Here is an 18168-nt window from a genome sequence, read left to right on the forward strand (position 1 = left end):
TATCTGAAGATTCTGTTACCAGAACATTTTTTGTTCATAGTGTAAAGCAGGGATCAGCAAATTTTTTCTCCAAAAAGCAGATAGTTAATATTTTTCAGCTTTGCAGACCATGAGGTCTCTGCCTTGTAGTGCCAATGCAGCACAAATGGTCACGTCTGTGTTCCAACTAAACTTTATTTGTAAAAACAGACAGGTGGGCCAGATTTGACCTGAGGGTCGTGGATTGACGACCTCTGATACAGAATCTAATACATTTTTTTAATGTGCATATCACTTTAGGAATTTTTTTAGCTCTAAGGTTCAAAATAGCCTAGCGTATATAGTTAGTAAGGTACTAGTTGTATAACAGATGGCGCCTCGAGATAATGGAAAAATATGTTGTCATTAAGAAATAATGTTATAGCTAAATCATTCTGCATATGTATGATTATTTCTTTAGGAGGACCTAGGTTTAAGCCCCACCTCCATCAACCTCAAGATTTGGAACCTCAGGGAAGGGAGGGGAGGCACTGCAGAGGTTGTACACACCTGTACGGGTATTTTCATCTTGTTCTTTACTTTTTAAAGTAGGTTTGATAATGGAACTTCATAGATATTGTAATAAATAAATTAAACAATTTAGAGGATATTACTTGGCGATATAGCACATGCTCAAAGGGAGGAGGCATTCGAGGGCAGTACCTCATGACTTCCATGTCCATTACTCAAATTCAAGGGCAATTCTCCAGCCAGCAGATTACCCAACTTCCTACTGTCACTCACTGCGATGCCTTGGTTTTCTACAGACAACTAGATTACAAATCCTTAACGGTAAGACCTATTTTTTTATATTTAAAAATAAAAATCCTCATCCTCAATTTTAATTGTAGTACCTGCCACACTAAGACATGAGTCAAGGTGAAAAACGAGAGCGTGGAGTTTGAAATCTAAGTTGCATCCTGGCTCTTGCCATCTATGCACTATGAGATCTGGATACTTTACAACTTCTCTGAGTTCTAGGTTCTCCATCTGCAACATGGGCATAATCTCTGGCATTCAGTAGGTGTACACAAATAAAACCTGCCTCACAGACCCAATATACTTCAGAGCAGTGGAGCACCTCAATAAATGCCCAAAATAAGAACATTCTTGTTGAAGTCAACATCCCAGATGAATCTAGCCTAAATGTTCCTGCTATCAAGGTTGGCTGTGGCTTCCTATTTTTTGTCATTAATAATGATCAGCATTTTTCTCATTGTCTTACTTTACATCAAATTCTATGGTCCTGACTGGAATTTTTTCATTCTTGGGACTGTTCTGAGTGTGTAATTCTATAATAAAACAAAAAACAAAAAAACTATTATTACGAAGTATGTATTTGCCCCTTACATACCCCCCACAAAAGACCCCCAAAAAGAAAAAGTGGGCAAAAAAGAGAAAAAGGGGGCCAAAATATAGGTATATAGCTGAGTTTCATCTGACTTCCACACATATGCTGTACTTGGCCCTATGAAATGAAGAGAGCCCATCTGTCAGGCGAAAATAGCCAATCACTGCCCATCCTAAACAATGCTGACTCCCAACACTCAGATCAAATCAGATGTCTTAGCATCATCTTTGAAAGCAAGCTGAGAGGGATGGAGCGCTAGCCAGTTAGAGAGGAAGGCAGGTGCAGAGGGTGTGCATGGTACCTGAGTAGATGTCGGCTCAGCCGCCTGGATCTGAAAGTTCTGGGAGGGCTTCTGGGGGACGGTGGGGAGGGTGGCAGATGCCGCCTGTACCACCCTCAGGGCCTGCTGGGGGATCTGCACCACCTGCTGCTGTTCGGCCTTGGGGGGTACCACCTGGACCTGTTGGACCACAGCTGGCTGGCCCCCGCCGGGACTCTGAACAATGAGCAGGTTGTTTCCTGCTTGGATGATGTTGTCTGCCGTGGTCTCGATCAGCACCGTCTCCACCTGCTCAGCCACAGCCACAGAGGGCTGGGGGGCAGGAAGGCTCTTCTTCCTGACTTTCTTGTTAGTCTTGGACAGCGGAGTGGGGGGGCTCTCTGTGAGGAGCTGAGTGGGGGCCCCAGTGTCGCTGGTGTTTACAAGATTGTTGACAGGCAGAGTAAGTGTCACATTGCCGCCCCCACCTGTCAGCTTCACCACATTGGCCCCACTCTGCACTGAGGTGGTGGTGGTATTGGACTTCTGGATGGGGGCTGGCTTAATGGGGACAGGCTTGTGACTGGATGGTGAAGGTGTGATGATGGCTTGGTTGGTGCCAGGGATGATCTGGATCTGGTTGGTGAGATTGGACTGTACTTGGATGGTCTGGGAACTGCTTGCCTGAATCTGAGGGACTGCCTGGTACTGGATGTTAGCATTTGATCGGGTCCCTTTGTTGATCATGGTGGGATTCTGGATAGCGAACACCAGCTGCCCCCCAGGATAGGATGTGCTCAGTTGTGACCCCTGAATCTGGAGGATGTTTCCTTTGGAGGACAAGATTCCAAAGCTATTCTTGCCAGGACTGAGAGGGAGAGGGGCAGGTTTGATAGGGACGAGTTTCCGTGGTGTGGGCTGGGGAGGAGCAGGAGGCGTCACAGCAGCTTCAACAGCTGGAGGGCCAATTTTGCTACATGTTGCGGCAAGCAGGGCTAAGGGAGATGGCTGGGAGTCCTGCAAAAACCAAGCAGAGAGAAGGAATGAGACATGAGGGCCTGTTGCTCAGCTGCCCTTCACCCATTTTGATCTTCTCCTCTCGACAGGCTCCTCCCCACCTCTGTGGCAGGCAGAGTGCCAGCATCCTCCCCCTGCAGTGGTTCTGCCTCCCCTTCCCTGCTGGTTTCTCCACTGAGTAACTGTGGGATAAAAGGTGGGAGATGTCTTTCTCAGGAAAGAGCTCCTCGAAAGCACCCCATGACAGGGTGAACTAACAGCGTGAGCTGACTACTTAATTCCCTCTGGCCTTGCTTCTAACAGGTAAGGAGGCACCCTCAGCAATTAGGTGGAGTTCCCCTTGGCCACAGGGATTAGGGGGTCCCTGATTCCTCAACTGAGGAAGGATTAAGGAAGGGAGGGAGGAGAGCGGGGGTACAACAGGAGGAACAAACCCTCTTGGTCGAGTGTTTTCTAGTGTGTGGGACATGACTTCAACAGGAGGACTGCTCTTTTGCAGCTACAAGGAAAAAGCCACTGGGGTGTGGGGACACAGTCTCTTTTTTCCTTATCTGGTAGAAGGGACCTTGAATTTAATACTGCTTTTCTGCCTGACCCAACTGTGACACCTTGGGTTAAGTGGCCATGGTTTCTTAGTTCAGAAACAGGAGATAACTGAACCTTCTCTGGTCTCATAACCTAGGGTATTTGTAGTGAGCCAGTACAGTGAGTTTTCAGCTGTCGTTTAATGGCAGCTTCAGTGAGTCTGTCCAGGCCGATGCAGCGCCCTCACCCTCAGAGCCCACTGCCCACTTGCCTGGGTGGTGGAGGCAGCGGGCTGCAGGTAGTCACTGGGACTGACAGCGGCAGTAGCAGCCATGCTGGTCTGTGGATCTGTTGGAAGAAAAGAGAGTAATGCACAAGATGCCTAAAAAGAACCCAAGGCTCCTTGCCTCAGACTTTCTTTTTGCCTCTATTTGCTGCTGCTTGTCCAAGAGATGTTAACGACCTTTCCCCACTCTTCCCCACTCAAGGTTAGCAACCCTACATCTTTTCAGTAGATGACGTTCTTCTTTCCCCAGACTCTGCCATCCAAGGCTGTGAGGACAGCTGGTCCTGCCTCCCCTGCAGCCATCATGAAGCCTAAGATAACATGGAGATACTGAGACTATACCAAGAGCGGTTTCGGTAACTAAGCTGTGCCACCTAAGGGAGTCCTCTCTGTGGGGCAGTGCCCACTCTCTCTAGCTAGATCAGAACCCCTACATGGTGGGTGGGGGTGCCCCATATTTAATCTTCTAGCTCTGACCCAACCTTCTCGCTGTTGTAGCCAGATGCCAAACCAGCCTGACAGACATTTCCCTCAACCAGGATCCCTAACAAAGACATACCTGCTCCATGTGAAAGTCTTCGGTGTTTATGCTCAGCCTTTACCACAAAGGCCCAACGCCCAGGTACTGATCTATAGCATACGGGGAATTGCTTTACATGATTTACGCTTTTACATAGGACAATACGTATGGCCCCATACTAGGTATCACCTCATCAGCCCCATAGGTATCACCAAGACTAGGAAGCTAATCACTAAATATAATAAGAATGAAAATAGAGTAAATTCTACTTTTGTTTAAACATATATATTTCTATGTATGCATATAGCAGGAAAAAAATCTTAAAAATTTTAAAATATTAAAAGCCATTATGGTGGCTGGATTTGGCTTGACTTCAAAGAATTTTCTCCTTGTTTTTCTTATTTTGTCATTTTCCCACAATGAATACACTCTATTGTACTTTTTTAAAAATAAAGAATGTTGAGGAAGCAATGAACGGAATCTCTAAACTTAAGTTTCATCTAAGAGAAATATAAAATAGGTAAAATGGAAATCATGAAAATTTGGGGTGGGGAGGAATCTAAGCCATCTTATAATTCATGAATCGTTAAGGAAAAGGGCACTGGGCAGAGTCAGACTTGTACCCAGAGCTTTGGAGAGCAGATTTCAAGGTGTACGGAAACAAGAAAGGTATGGCTTCAGAGACTTGAAAAGGCAGAATGGCTCAGGCGTTGAGCCCCTGTTGGGTATCTGTCAAGAGGAGGCTAGAGGTCCGGGAGAAAGTGGAACCATTCCATTTTGGGGTGGGTCCCAGGACCAGGGCCTCTGGCTTCTCTCTTTGGGAGAAAAATCCTTAAATGGGAAAAGGTAAAGGAAAGGTGAAGGGGGGACTGAACCCAGGATAGACGATGGACACCAATGCCTTAAAATGGTTTCCAGGCCCGAAGGCCACACAAACTGCACTCCAGACTGGAAGAGACTTTGCAGCAAACCTGCAAGCTCTGTGAGGAGCCAGAGGCAGCTCTAGGCAAAATCCAGAGTATAGGTAGATTCTGAAATATTACAGACACTGATCCCTGGCAAACTCCTAGGACAAATGATTGAACAGTACTACAATTACTGAGGAAGTAAGGAAGAAGTGATCATAAGGAACAGGCAAAGGGTTGCAAAAAACATGTCATGCTGAACAAATCTGTTTTATGGGGTATGAGTTGGATACGTGAGGAGAACGGTACACACTGTGCATTTTCTTTTAACAAGGCATTGGACATTTTCATAATACTCTTCTGAACAAGAATGAAAAACACTGCAGGCAGGATGATAGTCTAGCTTGGGGGCTAAGATGAACGTGCCTCCACACTGTCCTGAGACCATCGCCGCTCCAAGGTCAACCAGGTGTCTCAAACTAGGGATAGGTTCCAGGACCAGGGTCTGCAGGCTTCTCCTTGGAGCCTCAAGCTTTCTTTACCAGAATGTTTTATTTCTGTGTTTTCCCTGTGAAGATCATCTTTTAAAAATGAACAAATACTATAGATCAGTGAGTGACTGCTGCTTAGCCATTTTCCCATTTGCCCCAAGTATACTTGCCAGCAGCTCTTGCAGCTGCAGCATTTACCCTGAGATAACTCAAGGATTACAGTCCTAACCTTACTCTCAAAGTTTGCCATGAAATACCTTGCTTTTGTTATTATTATTTTCATATTGCTCTAGCATATGAAAGACTATATATAGCATATAGTCTTTGGAAACAGACATCATTCTATTTATAGCATTCTGTTTTTAGTAGTGGTATTTCCATTTACAAAATACAGTAATTCTCAATCGCTGAAAATGTCAAATCCTAGAAAACGTAGCACTCCTACATGTCATGTTAAATGAACACTGGCCGCGAGCTGCACTTTTTTTCTAAACAGGAAAAGGGCTAACCGAGATTTGTACATTTCAGGGCCTATGTGTGTGCGTGTTTACAACTATATTGGTGCCAAGTGGCACCACTCTAACTGTGTAGGCTAATTAAGACAACTTAATTCTGTGCATTTAACTCATGATGCATTTGTGCAAAAGTTAAGGGATGCTGGCTCTCCAGAAGCATGGGACGACTGTGTCACTAGGCAGTAGACACTGCACAGTGGGCCTGAGGAACTCAAGAAGCCCAAAGTGTCAAGTCTGTGCCATGTTCATGCTGACAGCAGCAATTCAGGTTCAATCAAATGTCATCCTCCCAGAATTATGTTGTCGATTTACTGGCTTTTTTGTAGGTATTAATTTTATAGGAACTAGATCAATGAGGTGATACACTAATACATGTATGTAATTAAGTTACAGCATTACAATGAAAACAATCCAGATTGACTCAAAAATATTTTTTCTTTACAGCAGTGAGGTTCAAACTATTTAGATGACGAACCACAATTATAAAAACAATTTACATCAAAACCCAGTGTGCACGCACATCCACACATCCACCCACAACTTCCCTTGCCTGTCCTGTGCTCATGCAATAAGAGTTACCGGAGACAAAATATGCCCTTACTACATGTGATAGACTTTGATATTTTTCTACTCTACTTCATATTTTAAAATACTGGTTGTGACTCACTAAATCGAGTTTGTGCCCTAGAGGCTGGTAAATGCACTTCAGAGTAGCCTATCCACCTCCCAAGTTTGGGCAACTATGCAAAAACCTAGAAGGCAAATTCAACCTGCAAATGTCTGAAAAGGACTGTAAGCATAATGAGTGTCAGGATTAAAGTTCAAAGAGATCATAAAAAACTGGTATGTACAGAAGGCTTCAGACCTAACTGAGAATTTGGACGGTGCCAGCCACCAGTGGGGAGTCTGGGGCATTCTTCTCAGTCCCACTGCACCATTTGTAAGACAGAGGTAATGTCATCCTCATGGGATTCCAAGGGGTGTCAGTAATTAATGTGAAAAGCCTTGAGCACATAGTGGGTGATCAGTGGTGGTTTAAAATTTAAAGTTGTGTAAATCCTGCACTTAGGTTAAAAAGCAAAAATCACATGCGTATAGGACAGGAAGACAGAGCTTAATAGTGAATCTTATGTGCAAAAGCCCCAGTGGTTTTTGACTCAAAGCTAAATGGGAACCAAAAGAATCTAGATGAGGTTGCCAAAAAAGCTACTGTATTGCATTTCCAAAAGTTCAATCACAGAATAAAAATGATAGTCCTAGTGTGTTCTGCCCACTTGGACCACATCTGGAGTGTCAGGTTTCATTCTGAGGGACATTCTGAAAGGGGAATTTGCAATGTGAGCTGGTTCAGAGGAGAGCATCAATGGTTGTGATCAGGATGCCAGAGCAGCAATATCCACCAGTTTTTTTATTCCATCTGTGGGTTCAAAGCGGGGTACCAAGACTTCAGGGTGGAAATTTCGAGAATGCAGATTTCAGATTAATAGAAGGGAAAACTTTCAAAAGATGGAATCGGTTGCTTTTTGAGGTAATGTTCTCCGTTCTCTAGAACCATTTAGCCAGAGGCAAGATGTATCTGGGATGGGATGTCTAGATGGGGTAGGAAGTTGGACTGAAAAATCTTACCTTTAGGATTTTTATAATTCTCAAACCGCATTGCTGATAAAAACAGAAGATGACTTAGTTGCTGGCGGGGCTGGGAACGGAAGGCAGAGGCTCTCTCAGAAGGCTCCCTGGGCTCAGGTTCACTTAGCTAAAATTGGTGGGTGACTCCCTAAGACATCCTCTGTTGCAAAACAGAAGGACACCAGAACAGGACAGAGTACAAGCAAAATGAAAACTGGCCTAGTGCTTCTTACTCATCTCCCTTTCCCATCTTCCTCTCTCCCTCTGCAGTCATTATTACTCTGGACTCAAACTGTTTGGAGACCCGGCTGGGCCCCGAGTGAGTCTTCGGTTAGGAAGCTGCATCAGAATCTACTGAAGTAAGTTGCAGACTGCTGGCGCTGGACCTCGCACTATTTCAATTTGGTTTCATTTTCCTCCCTAGCTAGCTCTTGAAATACTCCCTAGACTGCAAACCAATGTAAGTAGCTCTCCTAGTATCATTCAGAGCTTTGTGGCCCTTACAGACCTGGGCAAACAGAGACCAATCACCCTACCATGGCAGAATTACATCCTGAGATTAAGCATGAAAAGGAAAAGAGAAGCATTTCCAGTTGGTATTTGGAAATGAGAGTGGTTAAGAAGTAGCATAGATATGTAACTGCAAGACTATGATCAAAGTACTTTAAAACTCATTAATTTGGGACTTTATATTTAAAATGTGTAATTTGGACATAAATTGTGCTTAACTTTTCCTTCATACTATTCAAAGTGAGGCTAAATAGTGTATGAAGAATGCAAAAGGACTCTTAGGCAGTTATGTAATTGTTTTTTTACCACTTCTACCATTTTAATCGTACCCATTTGCTTTCCACAGCAGTTTATATGCGGTCGCTGAAGCCTACATTTAGCGACACTGGCAAGTGGGATTACTGTATATTTCTGAAGGAAAAGGCTGCCTTTATTATTCAAACTCTTCATTAATTCAGGTTGGCTAAAACTTTCCCAACAGTACCATGGCTGATGCAGTTTTACAATGATTTACTATACAAGCAATAGTAGTTCTCTTAGGCTCCAAGGAAAACTTCCAAGGACATCAAAGCATCCAGTGCCTGATGGGCCCACACCTGACTTTCCTTTCCCTATACTGGAAGCCAATTTAATTTCAAGACCAGCAGAAGAGCATCCCCTGAGTACCCCAGCTCTTGATGCGCAGATCATTCATCTCCATCTCCATCCCCTCCAGTTACAGCCTTCTTTTCCTCCCTCGTCTGCCTTCTTTCTCACCTGCACACTAGCCGTGGCACTGGGACTTTCACCCCAACTCTCTGCTAACACTGCCCTTGCCCAGGTCACCAAGGACTTCCTCACTGCTAAGTCCAAAAGACCCACTTCAGTTCCTGACCTTTGACCATTCCCACCTCCTTGAAATCCCCATGGATGTTCTCCTACCTCTCTGACCACCTCTTCCCCCTTGTGGGCACCTCTTTTTTTTGCCACTCCTTAAATACTGATGTTTCTCAACATCTGTTCTTCTCAGCTAATACCTGTTCCATGGGTGACTGTGCCCATGGAACTCACATGGCTTCGGGTACCTTCCATAGGCTGATGACTCCCAGGTCTGTGTGTGGCCCAGGTCTCTCCTAAGTGCAGACCAGTACATCTAGCCCGCTGTGGGCCTTCCAGTTGGGCTGCCTACACAACTTCCAACACTGAGCTGTCACTTTTGCCCATTCTCTCCCCAGCTTTCTCATCCCCAGCCACCAGGGGCCCTCTTCCAGATTCTTAAAGAACCTTCATCTCTGCTGCTGCCCTTTCCTTGCTAAGAGCTCTTTCTTCTCTTTACTAGCTAACACTTACTCACTCACCCTCAGGACTCAGCCTGTTTTTTTCTTTCCCCCCCCCCGCAAAATTTGAGAGCCCACTTTGTAACAGGCATGTCATTTCCTCAGAGAAGCCTTCCAGGATCCCTGAGATGAGGTTAATTTCTCTGGTAACACTCACTACCCATTAAATAATCATGGGCTAAATGTCTCTCTACATACATATTCTTGGGAAGGCCCCCCAGGGAGACCAGGTCTTTCACTGCCGAACTGCTACACCAAGCCTGGTACAGAGCACAGCAGCCTTTCAGTGCCTGCAGGTTGAGTGAATGTCTTTAGTTAAACCAGCCTCTCTTCTGGCATTTCACGAGACCTGAGCATCATCCTCATCTCTAATCAATCATCAAGTTCTCATGATTCTACCTAAATATAAACCTCTCTCCAGTCTGTCTACTCATTGCTCCTCAACATCATCACCATTATCCTATCATTAACTACCCTGAGTTCAGCCTGAAATACTGCCCAAAGCCTTCAAAAATGGCTTCAAGCTGACCTTGCCCCATCCCATCCAGCCTTCACAATCTGGTGAGAATCTTTTTATCATGCAAATCCTATCTAGCCACTATCCTGATTAAACTCTTCAAGAGCTTCCAGTAGATCTTATGATAGGCTTGCAGAGGCATAAACAATCTGACCCCTCCCTCCCCCTCCCCCCTCTACCTCTCTTGCCCTCCAACTTTCCTGAGGCACACTTTAGTTTTTTCTATTTCTGGAACTACAACATGTGTTCTCTCACTTGGAGCCTAAGCATGCTCTCTTCCATTTGTCTATTTCCAGTCCTCCTTCAGAGCTCATTTATCATTCACTTACTCAGCGACACCTTCCTGAGCTCTTCCCTCCCACCCCCACAAGGTGTGGGGCAAGTGCCCCTGCTATAGGCCAGGTAGGGGCTGGGCCCCACAGCACCCTTCACAGCACTTTCGCCCACCATACGGGATGGAGTGTGTCTCTGCCCTAGGGGTTTTAACACGGGCTGACTCAGGGAACACCATATAACAGGAAGAGGCCACAGTGGGACCCCAAAGCCCTGGCCATCAGACTAGGGGCTGGTACCACTGGTTTTTCACTTGAGAACACTACTCTTGAGACACAGGGAATAAGAGAGAAAAGAAGCCCAAAGAAATACCACACATTAGAAGCTCTTTTCTTTCTGGGAAAGAAATTGGCTCAAACTTCATAGCCAGGCCTTGTGGGTACTCAGCTTTTTTTTTTTTTTTTTTTTTTTTCCCTCATGAGTTCCTACCATCCTAGCTATGGCATTCTTGGCCTCCTGCTATGGTATTTCCTCTGGAGGAATTTCACTCTGCACAAACAGTCCTGCTGCCTATTTTGGTCAGCTCAGCTGGGCCTAAAGCCAACAAAACAGTTTCTAAGCCTAGTCTTTCCCAGTTGCCTAGCCTGGAAGTATTCAGAGCTGGTAAGGGAAAAGCAAGCCAGGCTGGTTTTAGACAACAAAGTTGGATCTCAAAGGGAGCTGATAAATGGGCTAAGGGAACTGGCTTGTGAATGACTCCAAATTGCACTGAGCATTTCTGAGAAGCAAATTTCCAGCAATCATAATAACTATATAAAACAAGCTCGAAAACAACAAAAGGAATTTCTTTGACTCTTATTAAATAAGAACAACTCTGGGTAGTGCCTTGCTAATGTCACAGACCAAAGGAAGAAGTAAAGAAGGGAGACCTTGGCTCCACTCACACCTGAGCTGTCCATTCTTTCCTACTCCCAACTTTGACCGCAGCCTCAGCCCATGACCTTGATGTATGTCCACAATTTCATCAAGAAATTAAATTCCCTTCATTAGAGAAGATCCATTATTTCTTTTTTTTCAAGCAAAACTCATTGTAAGAGACACCTATATTTGCTGTCCCTAATTTCTCTCCTGCCAGTCTTTCTTGAACCTGCACTAACCAGGCTGCCCACTCCCCATCCACACCACAAAAACTGCTCATGTCACCGATGACCTCTAATGGTTCATTCTTAGACCTCATCTTATGTGTTGATCTGGCAGTTGACCCCTCTTCCTCCTTGAAACACTTTCTTAACTTGGCTTCAGGACCCACTTGCCAAGTGGGCTTCCTACCTCTCAGGCTACTTCTAAGACTTCTTTGCTGGGCCCTCCCTCCTCTCAAATTCTAAATGGTTGGGCTGCTCCAGGGCTCAGCCTTGGAACCTGTTTTTCTTCTGTCTACACCTATTTCCTGGGTGATTTCCTGCAGTCTAGTCACTTTAAAAACCTATAACATATAGGTTCTATATAATGATAAGTTCAAGACTTGTATCTTCAGACTTGTATCTCCAACTGCCTACTGAAGTCTCCACTTGGATGTATTAATAAATATCTCAAATCTAACTAGCCTCAAACAGGGCTAATGATATCATCCCAATTCTGTGCCTCCTTCAAACTTCCCCACTGCAGTGAATGGAACTCCAGTCCTTCAACTGCTCAGCCCAAAACCTTGGGAGTCATCCTCAACCCTTTTTTTCCACACTCTGCATTTCAGTCAGCAAACACAGCTCTACCTTCAAAGTATATTTGGAATCTGATTGATTGCTTTCACCACTACCTTTTGTTATCACTCAGGTTGAGGTCCCCATCATCTCTGCCTTGATAACTGCAAAGGCCTCCTTCCTGGCTAGGCTTCTGACCTTGTTCCAGTCAGTCTATTCTCAACAAGCATCCAGTGAGATACATCAAACTTAAATCATGACATTATTTCTCTGCTCTCATTCAAAGTAAGAGCCCCGCAAAAGCATCTATCTCCTATTTAAAGAGCCCAAGTCCCCACAGAGACACATAGGGCCCTATGTGACTTGTCTCCTGTGACCTCTTTGACCTGTCCCCTATCACTGTTTCAGCCATAAGGGTCTGCCTCTCTGTTGTTCCTGAACTTGCCAGGTATGGTCCCTTCTCAGGGCCTTTGCACTTGAGGTTCTCTCTGCTTGAGTGCTCACCCTCTCTCTGCCTCTCATGTCAGATTGAGCATGGCTCAATCTCTCCCCTTCTTCACGATTTTACTCAAATGTTCCTTTCTCATGGAGACCTTCCCTAACTGCCCTATATAAACTGCACCTTCACATTCTTCCTATCCTTTGTTCTATTTTTCTCCTTAGCACTTCTTATTGTCTAATATCTACTAGTTACTATTTATTGTCTCCCACTAAGATGGACTTCTGCCTTCCCCACTGATATACTTCTCTACTTGGCACAGAGTACATGCTCAATATATATTTGTTGAATGGATGAATGAATCCTGGATGTTGCAGAGTGGGAGAGCCTAAATGAAGTTTAAGAACCAAAGGAGAAAACCTACAGATTTGCATATCCTGGCACTCAACTGGGATTTGCTCACTAGGTCAACTCAGCTAATCCAGTCCCAGATGGAACTCTCTCTCAAACCCACCAGTCATCTCACACAGGATGAACGCCTGTGCGTGGGCCAGTTCATCCTGCTCCTGGACAAATATCACAAAGCACACACATCACCACACACCAGGAAATACATTTCAATGCTTCTTCCAATTAACACATATTGGGGGGAAGTTCTTTTCTGAGTTAAGATAATCAGGATATCTGCTATATGAATACCTCTTATCCGTCTCCATCCTGAATTCCTCTCCCCAAAATATAACTGTGTCATTAGCTAGTATGCATAATGCCTGGGTCACACACCGTCATATTAGAAGGGAATCTGGAGAAGTGAGTGGGGACATGGAACAGCAGGGGATAGTGAGAACTCTTCATTCTGACAGAAGCAGTCCCAGAAAATAGTGTAAAGAATACTGGGCCTCAGAATTATCTTGGAGAACAAGAGGAAAAAGGAATCCAAATTATACCTCCCCCCCTCCACACCCCTAAAGAATATCATTATGTAAAAACACATGTTCTCTCTGCTTTGGCACATTTATTTCTGAGTCAATCCCTGGGTTATGATCGGCTTGAAATGAGTGATGACTTCATTTCCCCAGGGAAAGAGAGGGTTGGCTTACCAATTACTTTTCTGAAGGCTGGGAAATGTTTTGGTCTGTTTTTAGGCTAATCTGAGACTTCCAATTAGACACAGACCAAAAGCAGAAATCTTCTACTTACAATCACATGGCCCTGCCTGTTGTCTCTTATTCACTGTTCAGTCTATGAGAGGACACTTTGTGATTCCACCAAGTCCCATAGGAGAGGTAACAAATACCTCAAAGAGGAAGCTCTAGAAAGAGAACATTTGAGGGCCAGTGCCTACTGGTTCCTGAGCCATTTTCACCCCCTGGCTGAGATGAAAGAGGGCATCTAACAGTCTAGGGACAGAGGGCATCTAACAGTCTAGGGACAAACTTATCTTAGAGCCCTTAGCAATCTCAAGGGCCCTTTAAGCCCTTGTCAAAAACAATAGTCACCCAAGCTAAACCTCTTCATTGTGATGTACTCAGGCTTCTGGCTAGGTACAGCTCACAATTTTGATGTTGAAACAAATTGTAGCTAAGGAATGAGATGTCCAAAGGAAGGATTCAAACAGTTGGGTCTGTAAGCATGCTCCTCCTATGACACAAACAGCCTTGACATCTCAACGCTGCTCAGAGCAACACTACTCACAGGGGCAAACTGAGAAACATCTAGGCACTTAGCCCTTTCATACTCCCTTGCTCCTGAGCACAGCCCACCCAGATGAGAAGCACAGTAATCTCCTGTGCCAGTGGCTGCCTCGGAGCATCTGGAAAGAGCGCTTCCTAGACAGGAAGTGGAAGCTGCGGCTTTCTCCAGGCTATGAGCACTGACTTTGAGCTTGCTTCTGGGCTCTCTCTTCAGCAGTAGAAATATCAGTTTTCCATTCTGGAATCCTGTCAACTGGAACAAATCCACCAGTACCACCTGGAAGCATCTTCTCAAGGGTACTCTCTAATCCTGTTCCTACTTAGGCTGACAATGCCCTTGAGTCAGTAATGTCTCATGTTTTCACTTTCTTTCTCCCCAGTTCCAATAGATAATTGACAGAAAAGTGAGACTCCCTACCCTAAGGTCTGCTAAGAGAATGCTGCCAGCCAGAAAAAGATATGCTGATGACTGAGGAAGAACTTCTTAGAGAGACTTTCAACTGCATTTCAGAAATATAAAAATCTAAATGCGGACTCTATGAAGGAAGAAATGAGGAGAAAGCTTTTTTCCTTCTTCCTTCAACATGTCTAGAAGTCACACAAGAGTTGTATGTGGATCTAAAACAAAAGCAAGCAAAAACCAAACAAGCAAAACTATCAACAAATGTATTCCATAATGCTGTCCATTTCTCAACCCAGCTTGTACTGGTGAACTTGCTGTGGAGAAGTTCAGAAATTAGTTAAACTATACAAAGGGACACTCCAGATGTATCACCCAATGAACTCATAAGAAAATACTGAAGCTTCTTCATACAGATTTTACTCCAAGTCTGCAGCCCACAAGACTTCAGATTGGACCACGTAATTACTTAAACGCAGATGTGTTCATACCACTACATCTCTATAAACTTTTTAATATTCTACCCACCCTTTAAAGCAACGTTTTCTCTGCACATCTTTCATTCTGTGGCCATTGCCCACCCCCTCCAAAACAATTCCTAAATTTTTCAGTCTCTGAAAGAGAGGCTTCTAATTTGTGTGTGTACAGAGAACAGAGGGAGTGAAGTCTTAGAAAAACATGCTACCTTTCTGTCACAGAAATGAGGGCGAGTAAGTTCTAGAAGACTTCTGAACCCAAGTCAATAATGGGGTCTAGTAGTTGGCTGCAACAAGCTTACAATGTCTTCACAGGGTTCTAGGTGCTTAAAGTAAGCTTGAGAATTTTCACATACCTATGGCAAAGGCCTGTTCAGGCTACAAGGGACCCTGTAACTTCTCCAAAAAAAAAAAAAAATGCTATTAATCAACAAAAGAACTCGAAGGTTCAAGGCCAAGATATCAAAATGAACTACCCTATCTGCTGTTATACCATGAGGGTCCTTACCCAGACATTTGCCAAAACCTTCTTACATCTTCTCCTCTCTTCTACAGGCCACCAGAGGCCCAAACTTTAATAGAATCTGAGGGGTTGGGGGGAGCTGGCCAGTCTATATGCCATTGACAGTGATGCCAAACTCTTCCTCTTAGAACCAGTTCTCCCTGCTAGGCAGTCAGGTGACAATCCAATTATGAATTAACTCTACTTGGATCTCCGTGGCAAAGACTGTCTTTAACAGCCTAGCTCGGGGAGATCATAACTATGTCAGACTAGCTTTTTTTTTTCCTTGTTGTTGCTGCTCTTAAACAAAGAGGTTAAGCCTCTGTACAACCAAGTGTTAGAGCCAGAATTAGAAAACTTACCAATCGCCCCAGCCAAAGAAAATCCATGTCCAACAGGCATTAATGCCTATTAGAAGCCACTGAACACTGATATCATCAGCCCAATTCATAGGCTGTCTGACAGATTTGCCCCCTTCATCACACACAAGAGTTTAAAATAAAACAAGTACTTGCAGTTATATTCATTATTACAGACAAAATATTTGTGTTAGTAATTAAAATTACTTCTATAATGTGGACTCCACTATCATTCCCTTCACAGCCTCTCTGTGAACTGGCCACACCCTAAACTTCCTAGCTCTAAAAATATTAACCAAAATACCGACTCAACACTGAGCCCTCTACTATGATACTTAATGCATTCTGAGGTACAGCATGAGAGTTTTAGACAGTGCATGCCAGTACCTTGAAACAGTCATCACCCTTCTATCTGCAATAAAATCGGTGTAATGGGGGACCACGGACCAATTCATTGCTTAAAGTAGATCTAGTGGCTCCTCCCTATCTCCAGGAACAACATATAAATGAGCAAGAAGTAACCTCAGAAGAAGAAACTAAGTTCCGGGAAATGTACACAGAGAAAAGCCAGACTGTGTTTCTCTGGATCAAGTTAATTAAGAAACACTGAAACAAAACAGTATATTGTAATCAAAACCAAGGAATGCAGTGAAGATAGGTTTCTCAATTGCCCAGAGAAGACACGGTTCCTTTTCAACTAAAATTAGAAAGCCACCAGGAACATAAGACAAAAAGCACGAGTAAGAGGAGATCCTTAAGTCAGCAATGGGGATAGAGGTGGGGTGGAAGAAAATAAATATCCGTTTTGTTTTATTCTGTTCATCCCGAAGGTTTGTGCCTGGCCTTTGGGGTTCAGCAGGTAACAGGCTAGGAGCTCTGTCAACAAGTTCTTAACCGTCTCACAGTTCTGCTAAGAGCTGGAGGCTCAAGGATTCAAGTGAACACTAAAGGTTTTTGCCCACTTGCAGTCTAAGACGAGAGGTCATCAGCCTAGGGAGTGCCCTCGTGTCCTGATACCGTCTCTCGACTGGGATACATTAGTAACCAGGTTGGTTTCTATGGGCCCAGCAATGCCCATGTATGTGGTTGGTGCTGTCTGAATTTCAAGCATTCCTCTGCCCCTCTCTGCACTCGGGAGAGCCCTGACTCGCTGGTGGGCACCTAGAGTTAGAGTAGAGAGTCCCCCCGAACACACAGTGCAAGCGCGAGGAGCGTTGGCCACCTCCTCGGAGCAGACCCAGGCACGACCCACTGGCCGGACAGCTCTGAGGCCGGTCGGCGACTCCGCGGAGGAGGTTGTGGCGGGGTTGGGGGGGGGGTCCTAGGCTGGCCCCAGGTGCCCACAGCTCTCAACAGCCCCCGGAAGCGCCGCCCTCCCGCCCAGCAGGCTCCAAGGGGGCGGGGAGTCGAACGCCCCCTTCCGGGTGCCTCCGCCCGGCTGGCCAGCCCCGCTCCTCCTCCGGGCGGGAATGCTCCCTCCCCCGCCCCTCCCGGAGCCGGGCCCCGGCGCCAGGCCCGGCCCCAGGGGGCAACCCTCGGCCCCGGTTCCCCCTCCCTGCGGCCTCTGCCCGTATTCCCAACCCTTGGGGCCCGGGAAGACCCCGCCGGCAGCGGCCAGGACCCACCGCTCATTACGACATCTTCCTCCCTGGCCTCCGCCGCCTCCGCCGCCACCGAGAGCCTGACACCGCCCGCCTAGCACCCGCCAATCCCGGAGCCCGCCACCGCCCGAGCGACGGCAGCGTTCACCAATAGGAGTTCTGTACATTGAGGACCGACAGCACTACTAACCAATCAAAGAGAGGTATCTAGAGCGACGTTGGTTTGGCCAATAGACCTGTGAGATGTCACTGATGGACGGTAGAAGATACCAACCGGAAACCTACTGAAGAGTGAACGACATGTTCGCTAGCCAACTGGCGGGAGGCAAAGTCCCGCCCACAAGGTGGTTGATGGACAGCAACAGGAAGCTAGATGGGGAGGAGCTTAGCTGAGCACTGGTTTTTGTATTGGTCGTGGTTGACCTTCCACCCACCTCTAACCCAGAGGATAAATGATAGATCTGCCCTAAAGCCAATCAGAAGTCCTCAGGGTGAGGCCGAGAAAAGCCCTGTAAATAGCTTGTTCATTACATCTCAATCAAGTATCGCCCTGATGTGCTTGGGGCTTCCTGCTCTTCCGCCACTCAACCACATGCCTGGTGAGTGGAAAGCCACCAGCCTTTTATTTAGTCCCTCGCCCTTCAACGCCTCAGGAGAGGGAAATGAGCCCCCAGGCGACTTTATACGACCAGGCATTGGAGTCTGACACAATAGCGGGAGTTGGGTCTCCGTGACTTCTGAGAGAGCATTATTTTCACCGTCTCAGTTCAAGCCCCTGTAATTGTCACTTGGTTATTGCAGTGACCCTCCCCCCGCAACTGACGGCCACCAAAGGTGAGCATCAGAATCACCTGAAGCTCTCTAAAAGTAG

General features: G+C 45.6%; 1 protein-coding gene and 1 long non-coding RNA gene across 4 annotated transcripts in view; one reads left to right on the forward strand and one right to left on the reverse strand.

The window, feature by feature from the left end:
- LOC105307264 overlaps positions 1 to 16132 on the forward strand; it is a 29474-nt gene extending 13342 nt beyond the window's left edge. For 2 of the 3 annotated variants that reach the window (XR_897204.2, XR_897202.2), the window contains exons 3-4: positions 7784 to 7872; positions 14340 to 16132. This is a non-coding gene — a long non-coding RNA (uncharacterized LOC105307264). The remainder of the gene's footprint in view (positions 1 to 7783; positions 7873 to 14339) is intronic. The other variant, XR_897203.2, reaches the window with a different exon arrangement.
- SP2 (Sp2 transcription factor) overlaps positions 1 to 17460 on the reverse strand; it is a 24306-nt gene extending 6846 nt beyond the window's left edge. The window contains exons 1-3 of the mRNA XM_011382691.2: positions 17322 to 17460; positions 3442 to 3518; positions 1671 to 2645 (exon numbers count right to left, since the gene is read on the reverse strand). Of these exons, the coding sequence (XP_011380993.1) occupies positions 1671 to 2645; positions 3442 to 3518; positions 17322 to 17328 (1059 nt within the window). The 5' untranslated portion in view covers positions 17329 to 17460. The remainder of the gene's footprint in view (positions 1 to 1670; positions 2646 to 3441; positions 3519 to 17321) is intronic.
- Between the last annotated feature and the right edge of the window lie 708 nt (positions 17461 to 18168).

Source organism: Pteropus vampyrus, unplaced genomic scaffold (assembly GCF_000151845.1).
Source record: "Pteropus vampyrus isolate Shadow unplaced genomic scaffold, Pvam_2.0 Scaffold486, whole genome shotgun sequence".
NCBI lineage: Eukaryota > Metazoa > Chordata > Mammalia > Chiroptera > Pteropodidae > Pteropus > Pteropus vampyrus.